This window comes from Lagenorhynchus albirostris, chromosome 16 (assembly GCF_949774975.1).
Source record: "Lagenorhynchus albirostris chromosome 16, mLagAlb1.1, whole genome shotgun sequence".
In the NCBI taxonomy this organism is placed as follows: Eukaryota; Metazoa; Chordata; class Mammalia; order Artiodactyla; family Delphinidae; genus Lagenorhynchus; species Lagenorhynchus albirostris.
In genome coordinates, this window is record NC_083110.1 from 70,121,082 (window position 1) to 70,134,602 (window position 13,521).

The window sequence follows — 13,521 nt, forward strand, 5'->3', positions numbered from 1 at the left end:
ATGAATGTGGACATCTACCTCATACTGTACACAAAAACTAAATCAAAACAGATCACAGGAAAAAAAAAAAAAAAACAGATCACAGACCTAAATGTAAGAGCTAAAAATATAAAACTCTTAGAATAAAACACAGTTGTAAATCTTCATAACTTAGGATTAGGAAATGGTTTTCTAGGTATTCACAAGCAACAAAAGAATAGATAAATTGGACTTCATCAAAATTAAAATTTGAGTTTCAAAGGACACTATCAAAAAAGTGAAAAGACAACCCACAGAATTGTAGAAAATATTGGCAAATCATGTATCTAATAAGGGACTAGCATCCAGAATATATAAAGAACTCTTACAACTAAACAGTAAAAAGAAAAATAACCCAGTTTTTTTAATGGACAAAGTATTTAAAAAGGCATTTATCCAAAAAAGGCATACAAATAGCCACACATGAAAGACGTTCAAAATAATTAGGAAAATGCAAATCAAAACCACAATGAGATGCCACTAGCCTGGCTATAATAAACGAGTAGATAAGAGTGTTGGATAGGCTGTGGAGAAATTGGAAACCTCATACATTGCTGGTAGAAATGTACAATTATACAACTACTTTGGAAAACAGTTTGACAGTTTCTCAAAATGTTACACCTAGAGTTACCCTATGACCCACAATTCCACTCCCTGGTATTTCAAGATAATTGAAACCATATGTCCACGTAAGAACTTGTACATGAATGTTCATAGCAGCATTGTTCATGGTAACCAAAAAGTGAGTAGAGTTTTCTAACTTCATTGGGAAGCTCGTTTTACTTAGTAATATGACACTATTTTGAATTCTCATTCAGCAGTCTAACCTTCAACTAACTTGTTCTTTTGTATCCAGTTGTTGCTTAAATAATCCTGGTCAGTTTATTAAGAAACAGTTCCTATGTGGCCAAGGGAAGCTGTTGGGACTGAAAATTGACCATATACTGCTTAAATTTTTACTACACAAGAAGAACTTAATCATTCCTGACATACATAAAGCAAAACTTAAAATAGTTAAAATATGTTTTTTGGTTTTTGTCTATTTGTTTCTAGAAATGAAGTCAGCGGAACATGATAGTGGCCAGTTAAATGAACTTCAAAAACAAAAGAGTGAATTGATACAAGAATTATTTACTTTGCAGAGAGAGCTTAAAGGTATTACCTTTATGAGTTAGTTTATTTTGCTGATGAATATTGTTATATATCTACTATAGGGTAGTATTATCCTTTCAAAATGTATTCACCTATTGGGATGTAGTGCTGCTATTGATGTAAAAAATGAATAGGTAAAGCACTGAACTGATCAGTGTTAGATCTGGTATTTTTAATGTCACAAACTTTGTTAAGATCTTTTTTGTGTGTGCCTTTAATTGCTATATTAAAGTAGAAAAATAAAAATCACTAGTACATATATTTTACATGAAGCACCAAAATTGAGTATTGTTCTTATGAATGCATAAAGATAACCTTTATGTTTAATTTTTTAAAGATTGTAAGAATTTTCTTAAATTGTTTAGGTTTTGAAGATAAAAAAAAGGAAGCCGTTTGTACTACCAAGTACCTAGAGGCAGAAAAAATAAAAATCAGTGAAAAGCCTCAAAATGATGCTGAATGCTTAAGGTAAGAATTGCCTATTATACTTTGGTATAAAATCTGATAATTTTCCAAGTTGTCAAGTAGATTGCAGCATAAAACTAAACACACAGTTGCTTTTTTTTTTAAAGTTTGTTTAAGAAATTATTTCCTTCTATGTGTATTCTGAAACATACTAATAAGCAAACACTTTACTGGCTAGAAAGTGCTACACATAAGTTTCACGATGCATCAGGTTGATAAGGTTGAAATCAATTTTATCTTTTCATATACCTCATGGTCTCAGAGTTATTCATATCCTAACAGATTAAGATATAGTATTGTTTCCACAACTCTCTTTTTTATTATCCCTAACTTTCTGGAGTGAAATTATTTTTGGTCCTTCTAGATTTCAGGGGAAAAAACCACAGTCTACTGTTTTACTTGAAATCTGTCACTCTGGTTTGGGGCCTAAAGATTGAAAATGTATTTTCTGTACGGAATATTTAGATTTTTTTAATGCATTTGGATAATGAAAGAATGGCTGAGGTTTGAAATGACATAATTATATACCAAAGGAGGACCCCCCCCAGTTTATTAATTTCACTGTTATTTATTAATAATTCAGTGTTATATTTGCTGGCTTAATTTTAAAGAACTTCCTATACTTTCTACATTTAATGTAAGAAACAGAAACCTCATTGCCAGATCTACAAAGAGGCAAATGAAGACTTCTTTCACGTAAATCATATAGGAAATAAGTCCACTAGAGCTGAACAAATGCTTCATATTAGCAGTGTATTGCCTTAGGCCATAATTTTAGTAGATTGTGAGAAAATATCTGCAATTTAATTTTATGTTAAGTTTTATAAGCATGAAATATCAATCTCTTGGGTGCTATGTTTGATGCAGAATGAGTTTCTGTAGTGACAGTCTGCTCATTGATTTTTTTTACACTTTTAAAAATGGTAATGCCCACTGGTATCATTATAGTTAGTAGTAAAGGGGCTTCCAATATGAACTCCAGTTTTGTTTATCACTCAATCATAAAAATTTGCCCTGGATTAAAATTAAGCACACAAAGTTTGTTAGACAGAGCTTTTCCTTCACAGATGGTGACAAAGGAAATTTGGATAGAAAGAAACATCAATCAATATACCTAGTCCGTTCTTTGCATCTTAGCAGTTATTGAATGGAATGCCAATATTTATCAATTCCCGCTTTAAATTCTTTAATATGTGTAGCTTAGTTTCCCTTCTGGTATGTTCCATAAAAGTTATTTCAAGTGTGAAGAGCAGAGTCAAAATACTAAGTGTAAAGATTTTTGAAAAGAGGGCCATCAGTCTTATAATTAGCGCAATAACAAGGAGCTAATGATGGCAAAAAATGATATGACATTTACTGAACATCATTAAGGCCAAACTTAAGTTGGTTTAATCCCTAACTTTTGGAATAGAATAATCTTTTTCATCTGTGTGTTCAAATGTATACTGAATTCTATAGTAATTGCCTTTATCTTAAATTTTCAAGTTTAACTACTCTTGGTATAGATGCTATTTTTAAGCAGGGTTTCTCAGCCTTGGCACTGTTGAGATTTTGGGTCAGGATATTCTTTGTTGTGGGAGAGCTGTCCTATGCAGGATAAGATGTTTATCAGCATTCCTGGCCTCTACCAACCAGAGGCCAGTAGCGCCACCCACCCCCAGTTGTGACAAACCAACAATGACTCCAGATATTGCTCAGTGCCCCCTGGGCAGAGACGGGTGGGCAAAATTGTCCCCAGTTCAGAACCAGTTTTATTTTAAAGTTATTAAAATTGTACTTCTACTTTTATTAAACTTTAACCAGTAAGAAAGCAATTACTGGGTTACAAAAAGTTACAAAAAATTAATTACAAAAAATTAAAACTTCATCTCTATGAACTTATTGTTTCTACTTTTTGTAATTAGAAAATTTTGATGCATATTTTATTATGTTTATATTATTGAAATTCTTTTGTAATGATTATGTTTTTATAAAGTTAATCTGTCATGTCCAGGTTGCTTGTTGGACTCTAACTTAATGCCATCCATTAATGGAAAGAACTAGTACTTTATTTTTTTAACACCTTTATTAGAGTATAACTGCTTTACAATGGTGTGTTAGTTTCTGCTTTATAACAAAGTGAATCAGCTATACATATACATATATCACCATATCTCCTCCCTCTTACATCTCCCTCCCACACTCTCTGTCCCACTCCTCTAGGTGGTCACAGAGCACGGAGCTGATTTCCCTGTGCTATGCGGCTGCTTCCCACTAGCTATCTGTTTTACATCTTAGAACCAGTACTTTATATTCACAACAGTTTAATGTTCTCTGCTTTAAGTAATCTTCCCCTATTTATAAATTCCAAGATGTTTGTTTATTTAAAAGATTCTAATGTGAAGAGTGTGGGCTCATTAATTAACACATGTTAAAGCAACTAACATAGAATATTACTATGATTAATACCTAAACCAGAGGTTGTGTTAATTTCTAAGAAGCGTCCCTGAGGGTTGTATAACATACCAAGCTAGTTTTTTCATGTAGTCCAGGGAGGACAGAAATCTCAGGGTCTCGAGAGGCAGAAAGCATAGAGGTTAAGATTACAAACACCTTTGAATCCCACCTCTGCTATTTACTAGGTTAGTGACCTTGGACAAGCAATTTAACTTGTCTATGCCTCATTCTCTACATCTATAAAATGAGGTTAATAATGGCCCTACCTCACAAGACTATAGCAAAAATTAAATGTCTTAATATATATAAAGCCCTTACAACAGTGCTTGGTACACAGTAAATGCTCTATAATTATTAGACATAATTATAATTGTATAATTACTTATGATTTCATTTTTATTTCATATTATCCATGGGAATTTCATGCCTTTCAGGCTTCTTTCTCATTTTTTTCTCCTGCCTGTCCTTTAAGTGCAGAGGCTCCCTAAAGGTTAGTCATTGATTGTTTTCTTACTTTGTACTCTCCATGGGCTATCTCATCTGGTCTAAAGTTTTAGTTATCATCCATAGATAATTTCCAAATCTTTGTCACTAATCCCTCCTTCCTAAGCTCCAGTTCTGAATTCCCAAGAATTTAATATAAACATAGAAATAGATCTGAAGTGATGCTGTCCTGATTAAACAAACAAAAACGTAATCTGTGCTATCTCCCTGCATTTCTATCACATACTCTATTCTACTAGCACATCAGAATACTATTTGTGGAATTCCAAATATGCCACAGGACTTCACACCTCTGTATCTTTCTCTTTTTTCTCTATTAGTTAAAAATCTGATTTAGTCTTCAAGGCCTAGCTCACATGTAATTTTTCCTGAGTAAACCCAAAATGTAGCAGGCATGTTTGATGTGTTCAGAAATCTCATCATTCTCACCCTACCCCCGTCCATCACCAAGTTTTGTTGCTTTTACCTCCAAAATATTTCTTGAATCCTTCCACTTCTCTCTCCATGGCTACCATCCTAGTTCTAGCCACTACTCTCTCTCACCTGGATCACAGTAACAATCTCTCTCTGCTTTCCCGTCATCCACTCTTGCAACCTTCATTGCATTATAAATTGAATTGTGTCAGCCCCCTTATTAAAATCATCAGTGGCTTCATAATGAACATAATAAAACTTAAAGTCCAAGACTCATCACAATATGGTATATGACCACCTCCCTGATGTTATTTTCAACCATGGTCCCCTTCTCACTCTGCTCCTTAAAGAGCTTTCTTCCACCTAAGACCTTTATCTATGCCTTTCTTTCCCTCAAGTTATCTGTTTGCCCCTTGCCTGCTTGTCTCCTACCTGGTGGGACATGCCCTATCCTTTAGATCTCAGTTGAAATATTTCCTCAGAGAAGGATCCCTGTGATCTAAATTTTATAACCTGTTGTTTTTCCTAATAACACACTGGATTTTTTCCTTGATAGCACAGATTCCATTTTGTAATTACATATTTATGTGCTTCATTTTATGTATGTCTATGTCATCATGTGCTCAGTTAGGGGAAAGATCTTGTCTACTTTGTTTACCATTGTATACTCATGGTCTAATACCTTGGTACACAGGTTGGCATATAGTGGGTATTGAATAAATAAATGAAGGAATAAACATAATAAATTATGAAAGCGTTCCTCTACTGTTCCTTTCTCTGTGTTCATAGAGAATATGTTTATAATTCTGTTATATCATTGATCATATTCTATGATATTTATGTGTATCAGTCTCTCCCACTTAACTGGGAACTCCCTCTACTACTTCTTCATTTTTCTATCAGTGTCTGAATCTAACATAGTCCAGGGTACTTAGTGTTTAATAAATATTTGTTCCAGTGATTGAGTCTACATATTTTATTTTTACTACAAAGAAGATAAAAGTTCCTCATCTTTTTTCAGTGTTATTTGCAAAGACATGGTATATATTAACCCCTGAGATAGCCCCATGGAATTCTTCTTTCCACTCCTGGTTTTTTTCTTCCATGAAGAAAAAGCTTTACTGGTTTAACCCTCCTTGTTGTCCCCCCCAGAACTCCTTCTTTCTTATTCTATGGTGGAGAGGAGTGATTCAGTCTGGTGAGTTTGGAAGGATAAACCGAAGCCCAGCTTTCTTTTCCTTATCTCTCTGGAGTATGGCCTGCCTCAGAGTGTATATTCCACTCTGCTCCTCTATCCCTTAAGTTTTACAGTGATAGGACTCCATGAAAGAAAGCTTGTGGCATCCAATTCTGTCTCTAATGGTGTGAGTTACATTAGTCTAATTCTGGGGTTCAGTGTTAGTAAATCCTTTGCATGCAGATATAAGCCACATTCTCCAGTCACTGCTATATTAGTAGCAAACTTGACATCTTGACCTTCCTTATTTCTCAGATGGGCAGAATTCAGGTAGGCAAGAATAGCAGTATATACTGGACCACTTCAAACTCCCAACACCTATTATTTTTTATTATTACTCAACACCAGGGTCACCAAAATACATTTCTTCATCATGACTTTTTATTTACTGCAATAGTAACATACCAGACAACTTGAAACATTTCAGGCATTTTTTTACCTACAACACTTCTTCTTAGAATGGTTTTACACTTTTTATAACCAATGTTTATGCTTGTTTAATACAGCAGGAAGTTTGTTTCAGAAATGAAGCTACAAAGTCAATAGCATGGGATTTTCTTTCTGAACATTTGAAGATAGAGTGGTTTTGTGAACAGCATGTTTGCAATGGAAACAGCACAAAAGTTAATATACACCTGCTACTGAGAGACTCTAAATGCATTTATATGAAGTAGTAAATCAGTGCTGTTGCCTCTTCAGTGAAAAGGTCATCCAGTTAAGTTAGTCATAGATGTCACATTGATGGTGTTTTATTAGCTAGTAAAATTCTGGGGGAAAAAAGACAGAAGTTCCCCTTCCTCTTACCCCGTCCTTTTAATTTCTCCTTTTTAAGATTTTCTATGGATTCATGGATTTCTTTTTTATTTCATGTGTTATAGTACATTATTGTCACTATTTTTGGTGCTCAAATTGTCCCAGATTTGGCTAGAGGCAGTCGCTTGAACTAAATTTTTGTGTCTTTTGACATTTTCCCATCAGTTTTTGGTCACTTTCCTTCCTTCTTGTGCAACAGAATATTCTAGGCTCATCTTGTATATTATAATACCTACCTCAGCCCTGGGACCAATTATTTCAAGGAGTCCTGGTATCTTTTAGTTGGTACTGGTTTTAGAAACTAAGATTAGCATGCTAGATGTGCTCGTTACTACTGGGTGTCATTGCTTCTGAATACTTTAAATGGACAGAAATAAAAATATCATTTTTTTAAATCATGATTTTTTTTATACTGATCCCTTCCATTCACATCCAAAATGACAGGTTTTTTTTTTCCTCTTCCCTCCATTTTCTTTGTATATCTTCTTTCTTCTAGTGAAAACTCTGGTTCTTAACAACATCAATGTAATTATCCATTTCTTACAATCTTGTAAAATAATTTTAGAATTACTAGCTGTGTACCTTCACTAACAATAAAAGTAGTAAATAAAATTTAAGATTCCTTTATAATTCTTATTGCCTTACAACATATCCCACTGAGGGTTATAGACTACTATGTTTGAAAATTACTTGAATTAATTCTTTTTTTTAATCTGTGATTATAAATTTGAAAAACAGGTTTATTTGTTTCTGTTTGTGTTTAACTCAACTGTTATTTTGTGTTAAACTTTATGGTCTTTTCCTCAACTTTATTTATTTAATTTTATTTGTCAAATATGTAAATAATCATCAAGATTCAAAAGTCAGAAGTATATAAAAAAGATATACCCAGAGGAGTTTCATTTCATTCCATATCTATTCCACCCCATTTTCACTCATGCTGTAGGTGACCATTTTCACTAGTTACTGGTTTATCCTTTGTGTTTCTTTTCATCTTTATCTTCATTCTTTTTATACTGTATAATACTCCATTATATGGATGTGCTGTAGTTTATTCAACCAGTCTCATAAGAATGGACACAGGTTGTTGACAATATTTTGTGATTACAAATAATAATGCAACAATAACTGTCAAATAATGCTGTCAAATAATGCAACAATAACTGTCAATGCAACAATGCAACAATGCAACTGTCAATGCAACAATAACTGTCAAATAATGCAACAATAACTGTCAAAAGGAAAATATATATGTAGTTTTGTTATATACTGCCAAATTCTCCTCCTTTGAAGTTTAACCATTTTAAATTCCCCCATCAATGTCTGAGTACAGCTGTTTATCCACAACCTTATGAAGAAAGTGTGTTATCAAGTTTTTGGAGTTTTACCAATCTGATAGATAAGAAATTATATACCTGTGTAGTAAATTTTCAAGTCTTTATTATGAGTGAAATTGACCATATTTTTATCACGAGTAATATTAAGCACTTTTCAAATGTTTAGGGATGATTTTTATACTTTTTTCTGTGAAGTGACTGTTTATGACTTTCCCCCATTTTTTAATCAGAGTTTTGGTCTTTTTTCCCCTTGATTATAAAGCCCCTTTACATATTAGAGAGATTACACTTTTATCTGTGATGTATGTGGCAAGTATTTTCTCTCAGATTGTCATCTTTTGACTTTACTCATGTGTTTTGCTATGCAATTTTTTAAATGTAATTGAATTGAGTACTCATTTTTCATTTATATTTTGAGCCATAGTGAGAAAGTTCTTGGCCACAACCAGCTTATAAAGGAATTTCCCTATTCTTTCACTTTGTCCTTAGATAGTTTCATTTTTTACACTTAAATCTTTGATCCAGTTAGAGTATATTTTGGTGTATGCTATGAGATACAGAGCCAATTTTAGCTTTGACAATCCATCTATAGCCACATAGCACATAGCTATCCGGTTTTTCTAACACAGCTTATTAAAAAGTCAGTCTTTTACAGTGGTTTGAGGAAGCTCCTTTAGCATATGCTAAATGTCCACTTGTCCCTTTTAAGCTATTTCTGTCTTCTGTGTTCCACTGCTCTATTTATATGCCACTACTGCACTCTTTTAATTATAAAGGATTAATGGTATGATTTAATATCTCACAGGGCTAGTCACCTTTCTTTGTTTTCTCTTTTTTCAGGGCTTTCTTGGAAAAAAAAAATTCAAGGGCTTTTCTAGAATGTTCTTTTTCTTTTTTCATATGAACTTTAGAATCAAATTCACCTAGCACCAGCGGAAAAAAGTGTTAGTATTTTTATTAGGGTCAAATTAAGTTTTATTTAACTGGGGATAGTTAACATTTTTATGATGTCCTATTCCATGAAAAAGTCATGTTAATTATTGCTGGTGACAATGAAGGCTACTTATTTTTGTTTGCTAATTTTGTATCTTGTCACCCTACTGAATTATTTTATTGTTTGAGTTGGTTTTAACACTGATTCATGGGTTTTCCAAGTATGTTTTCAAATTACCTGAAAAACGAGATAGCTTTATTTCTTCTTTCAAATTCTTGTTCCTCCAGTTATCTTTCCTAGACTAATTTTAATGGCTGGTTCCTTATAGAATTATAGAGAATTAAAATTTCTTTCCAAATTCTTTAGTGTTAACTTGAAATTCCAATAATAGAAGCTGCAAATCTGGCACTATTCATGTAATAAAGAATTATTATAAAAGTTTACTAATGAACTAATTAATAGAGTGAATTTTTCCTTTAAAACAGACTTAAAAAAGAATTAGAACTTTATAAGGAAGATGACATGCAAAGTGTTTATGATGCTCTCCAGACAGAAATAGAATTTTTGCAGTTGGTAAGCCATAATTGATTGTTTTAACTTTTGTTCAGCACTTGTTTTTACTTACTGGTAAGAATGGTTTTACTGGAATACATCTCACTGAATTAGTATTGTGCCCTTCACATGGATTTGCACTAGATACAAAAGAACAAAACAGGGCTTCCCTGGTGGCGCAGTGGTTAAAAATCCACCTGCCAATGCAGGGGACACGGGTTTGAGCCCTGGTCTGGGAAGATTCCCCCATTCTGCGGAGCAGCTAAGCCCGTGCGCCACAACTACTGAGCCTCCGCTCTAGAGCCCGCGAGCCACAACTATTGAGCCCACGTGCCACAACTACTAAAGCTCGTGCACCTAGAGCCCATGCTCTGCAACAAGAGAAGACACAGCAATGAGAAGCTCGCTCACCGCAAGGAAGAGTAGCCCCCGCTCGCCACAACTAGAGAAAGCCCACGCACAGCAACAAAGACCCAACGCAGCCAAAAATAAATAAATAAATAAAAACCAAAACAGCAACAACAAACAAAACTAAGGTCATGATATAAATCTGTGAAATGTTTTGAGTCTTGGAGATTTAGATGCTGCATAAGGCAAGTTATATCAATATATAAAGAGAATATGTACAATTTCAAACTAAGTTAAAAAAAATTCAAACCTGACCTCACAACATCCCCTTGACTGAAACTGTTATTAGAGGATTAATGCACTGAAGAAGTTTAACTATCATAATGCTTAAAAGCTTTTTGTTTTTGATAGGCATAAATTATACTTTGATTATATTTGATCCTAAAACTTTCTTATTATAAATTTTTATGATTTCCAGAACTTTGGATTCAATTATTGGAAACTTATTTTCAGATTGTGTGGGAGCACTTCAGATTGCTTTTAACCTCTTACTTTGGTTGTTTATAAAATGAACACAGTATTTGTCATGCTCTATTTTAATAGAAGACATATATAGCTAGCTTTAAAGTATGTTAAAATATAGTTTTAATTTAATACACTATATTTTCTTCCATATTTATTTTCTGGAAATATTTTCTTATTTAAGATTATCCAATAGGTATGTTAGGATTTATATTTTATAGGATTTATATATTTAGAAAAACTTTCAATAGTAAAATTTAGAAATGCCCAGTTATTGTTGTGCTAAATTTACATGAATTTTATGTAATTCTTTTATTAAGAATTTCATTTCTCTCATGAATAATTGTATGTTTTCATTTCAGACACTGGCACAGAAAGATCTTCAGGAAACTAAAAACTTGTAGAGAAGTGATCAGCTATCTAAGATTTGATCAAGCATCTTAGTATCAAATCTTTGTGGTAGATACATGAATGATACCCATTTCTTGCGGAAAACGTGAGGTTTAAAATGTTCAAAGTTGTTGATATCTAGAATTGATATATTAGCACTTAAAAAAAGTAAGTTTTTGGTCTTGTTACCTGCTGAAACTTAAGGGTTTTTATGTGGTTTGATTTTATTTCTAAAGGAAGAAAAAAGGAGAAACAGATATTGTGTTCTCAGGCTCGTTATTCCCCCCCGACCCTTAAGCTGATCTATACTTTCTGATGTTGTTCATTCTTTGTTGCAGTCTACCTCAGATCCAATCAAGTGCAGGAAGAAAAGCTCAGATTATTGACCCAATTTTGTCAGTGCCATTTGCACCAACAAAGATGCTTACTTTCATTTTAATCCTTCTGTAATCATAAGATGTCTTTCGACAGAGGCCTTCTGAGGCCTTTCATCTACAGAAGCCAGCTTTCTCCACTTTTCTCTAAATGTGTCTACAGATTTAAGTCTGGGACACCTGCAGCCACTTTCCAGCACTTTGTGCCTGCCAGTTCTCTTCCTAATGCCAGTGTTGGTTAGAATGAAATAAGTCATCTACTCGGGGAGGTACATAGTCTCCTTATGGCCATCAGGATTCATTTTTGCTGGTGACCTAAAATATTGCAGCTGAAAACAGTGTACTTATGTTTGGATCAATCATGATATTGCCACCAGATTTCCAACATCACATCTCTTTCTGCTGTTAGCAGTCCTAACTAGGAAGAAAGGTATATTTTCACCTGTTTCTTAAAAAAGTATATTGAAACTATTCAACAAGGCCCTAAATTGTGGTAGGCGGGGGAGGGGAACAAAAGCTACTTTAAGGATATAACTTAAAGTTCTGAGTGCAAATGTTTTCTTTTATGATTCTAGTTGAATTAGTTTAATATCAAATATGAGATGTTTACAAATGTCTTAGATCTATTAATGTTAAGGTAGTCTTGTTTCAAATCAAGTCTTATTAGGGCATAGCTTTTTGTATAGGTTGCTTTACATCCTTATTTTTTTAAAAAGTAGCAAGTTAAAACTCTCCTTTGAGATGTGTACCAATTGCCATCTGTTTAAATAATTTGTATTTTCAAAAGTTATTTTTATTTTGATTCTTTAAATATTTAAGAGTAAATTACTTTTGCTTAAGAAAAAAAATGAATGGTACCAGAGAATTGCAGTCTGTTTTATATGCAAATGCAGAGTGGGAAATGGTTACTGGAATTAGTCATGACTTCAGTTCTGTCTTATTTTAGTCCATTTATCTAACCACATTCTAAGTTCTAAGTCTTCGGAATATTTATTATTAAATGTGTATCACATCATTAATATGCAGGCTAAGTTTACATGTAAAGCCTTTTTCACAGTAATTTTTGTTCATTATTGGTTTTGTAGCTAAAATATCAATGTGAATTAGAGATCTGCCAGTTATTTGCACAACTAACACACAATGGCATATACATAAACTCTTACTGATATAACAGTCTTGTCATGTCTTCACATCATATAGAATATCTAGATTAATATTCAGTAATGAATCAGAATTCATATGAATTGAATTTGAGACAAAATGGGAGGTTCATAACGTATTTTCATTATTTCAAAATGCTTAAAATGCGTATTTTAGGATTTAAACTAATTTTTTTCAAACAATCGAATGATTGTTTTGGCACTGCATGGTAGAGTAATACAGTGCACTGCCCGTGTAATACCAACCAAAATAACTGGGACTATTAGAATCAATGTAATCAAAGGCACAAGTTCACTGAAAAAAGGAAATACAACAATCAATAGAAATTGCAGTGTACGAACCTACACTGTCAGTACACCAGCAGATTAGGTCTGCTTTTAGATTTTTTAAGAATTCGTAATTCATACAACTCTTTAGGAAAAATAACTGAAATTATCTAAGTAAAAGTGTGTCTCAGACTGACTTTACTCTGGAAGTAAGACTTTGGCTATATAAAAAGGCAATTTTTAAATTAATGCTCATTCATTAAATAAATTCACTAAATTTTCCCTATACTTAGTTATAACCAAAGCCTAACTAACCCAGAGTAACACTGATACATCTCTGAGGTTCCTGGCATGCCACCATAGTTCTTTACTCTAATGGAAGTTCTTTCAGAAGCAACTTCCTAATTATCAGCCTTCCACTGGGGATAATACTAGGATGTATAGATAGTTTGCTGCATATTTTTCCTGCTGATTAATGGAGCTATTTGGCTAGGGGAAAGACAGCAACAAAATGATAGGATGTAGAACATGACCACTGGACTGGAAATTCCTTTCTTTATTCCCTGGCCTAATTATTGAAATGGGAGGAAAAAGCAAA

General features: G+C 33.3%; 1 protein-coding gene across 1 annotated transcript in view; it reads left to right on the top strand.

Annotated features, from left to right (window-relative positions):
- CCDC172 (coiled-coil domain containing 172) overlaps positions 1-11,136 on the top strand; it is a 51,169-nt gene extending 40,033 nt beyond the window's left edge. Inside the window, exons 5-8 of the mRNA XM_060125654.1 lie at positions 1,072-1,173; positions 1,536-1,638; positions 9,796-9,883; positions 11,095-11,136. Coding sequence (XP_059981637.1) covers positions 1,072-1,173; positions 1,536-1,638; positions 9,796-9,883; positions 11,095-11,136 — 335 coding nt within the window. The remainder of the gene's footprint in view (positions 1-1,071; positions 1,174-1,535; positions 1,639-9,795; positions 9,884-11,094) is intronic.
- The last annotated feature ends 2,385 nt before the right edge of the window (positions 11,137-13,521 follow it).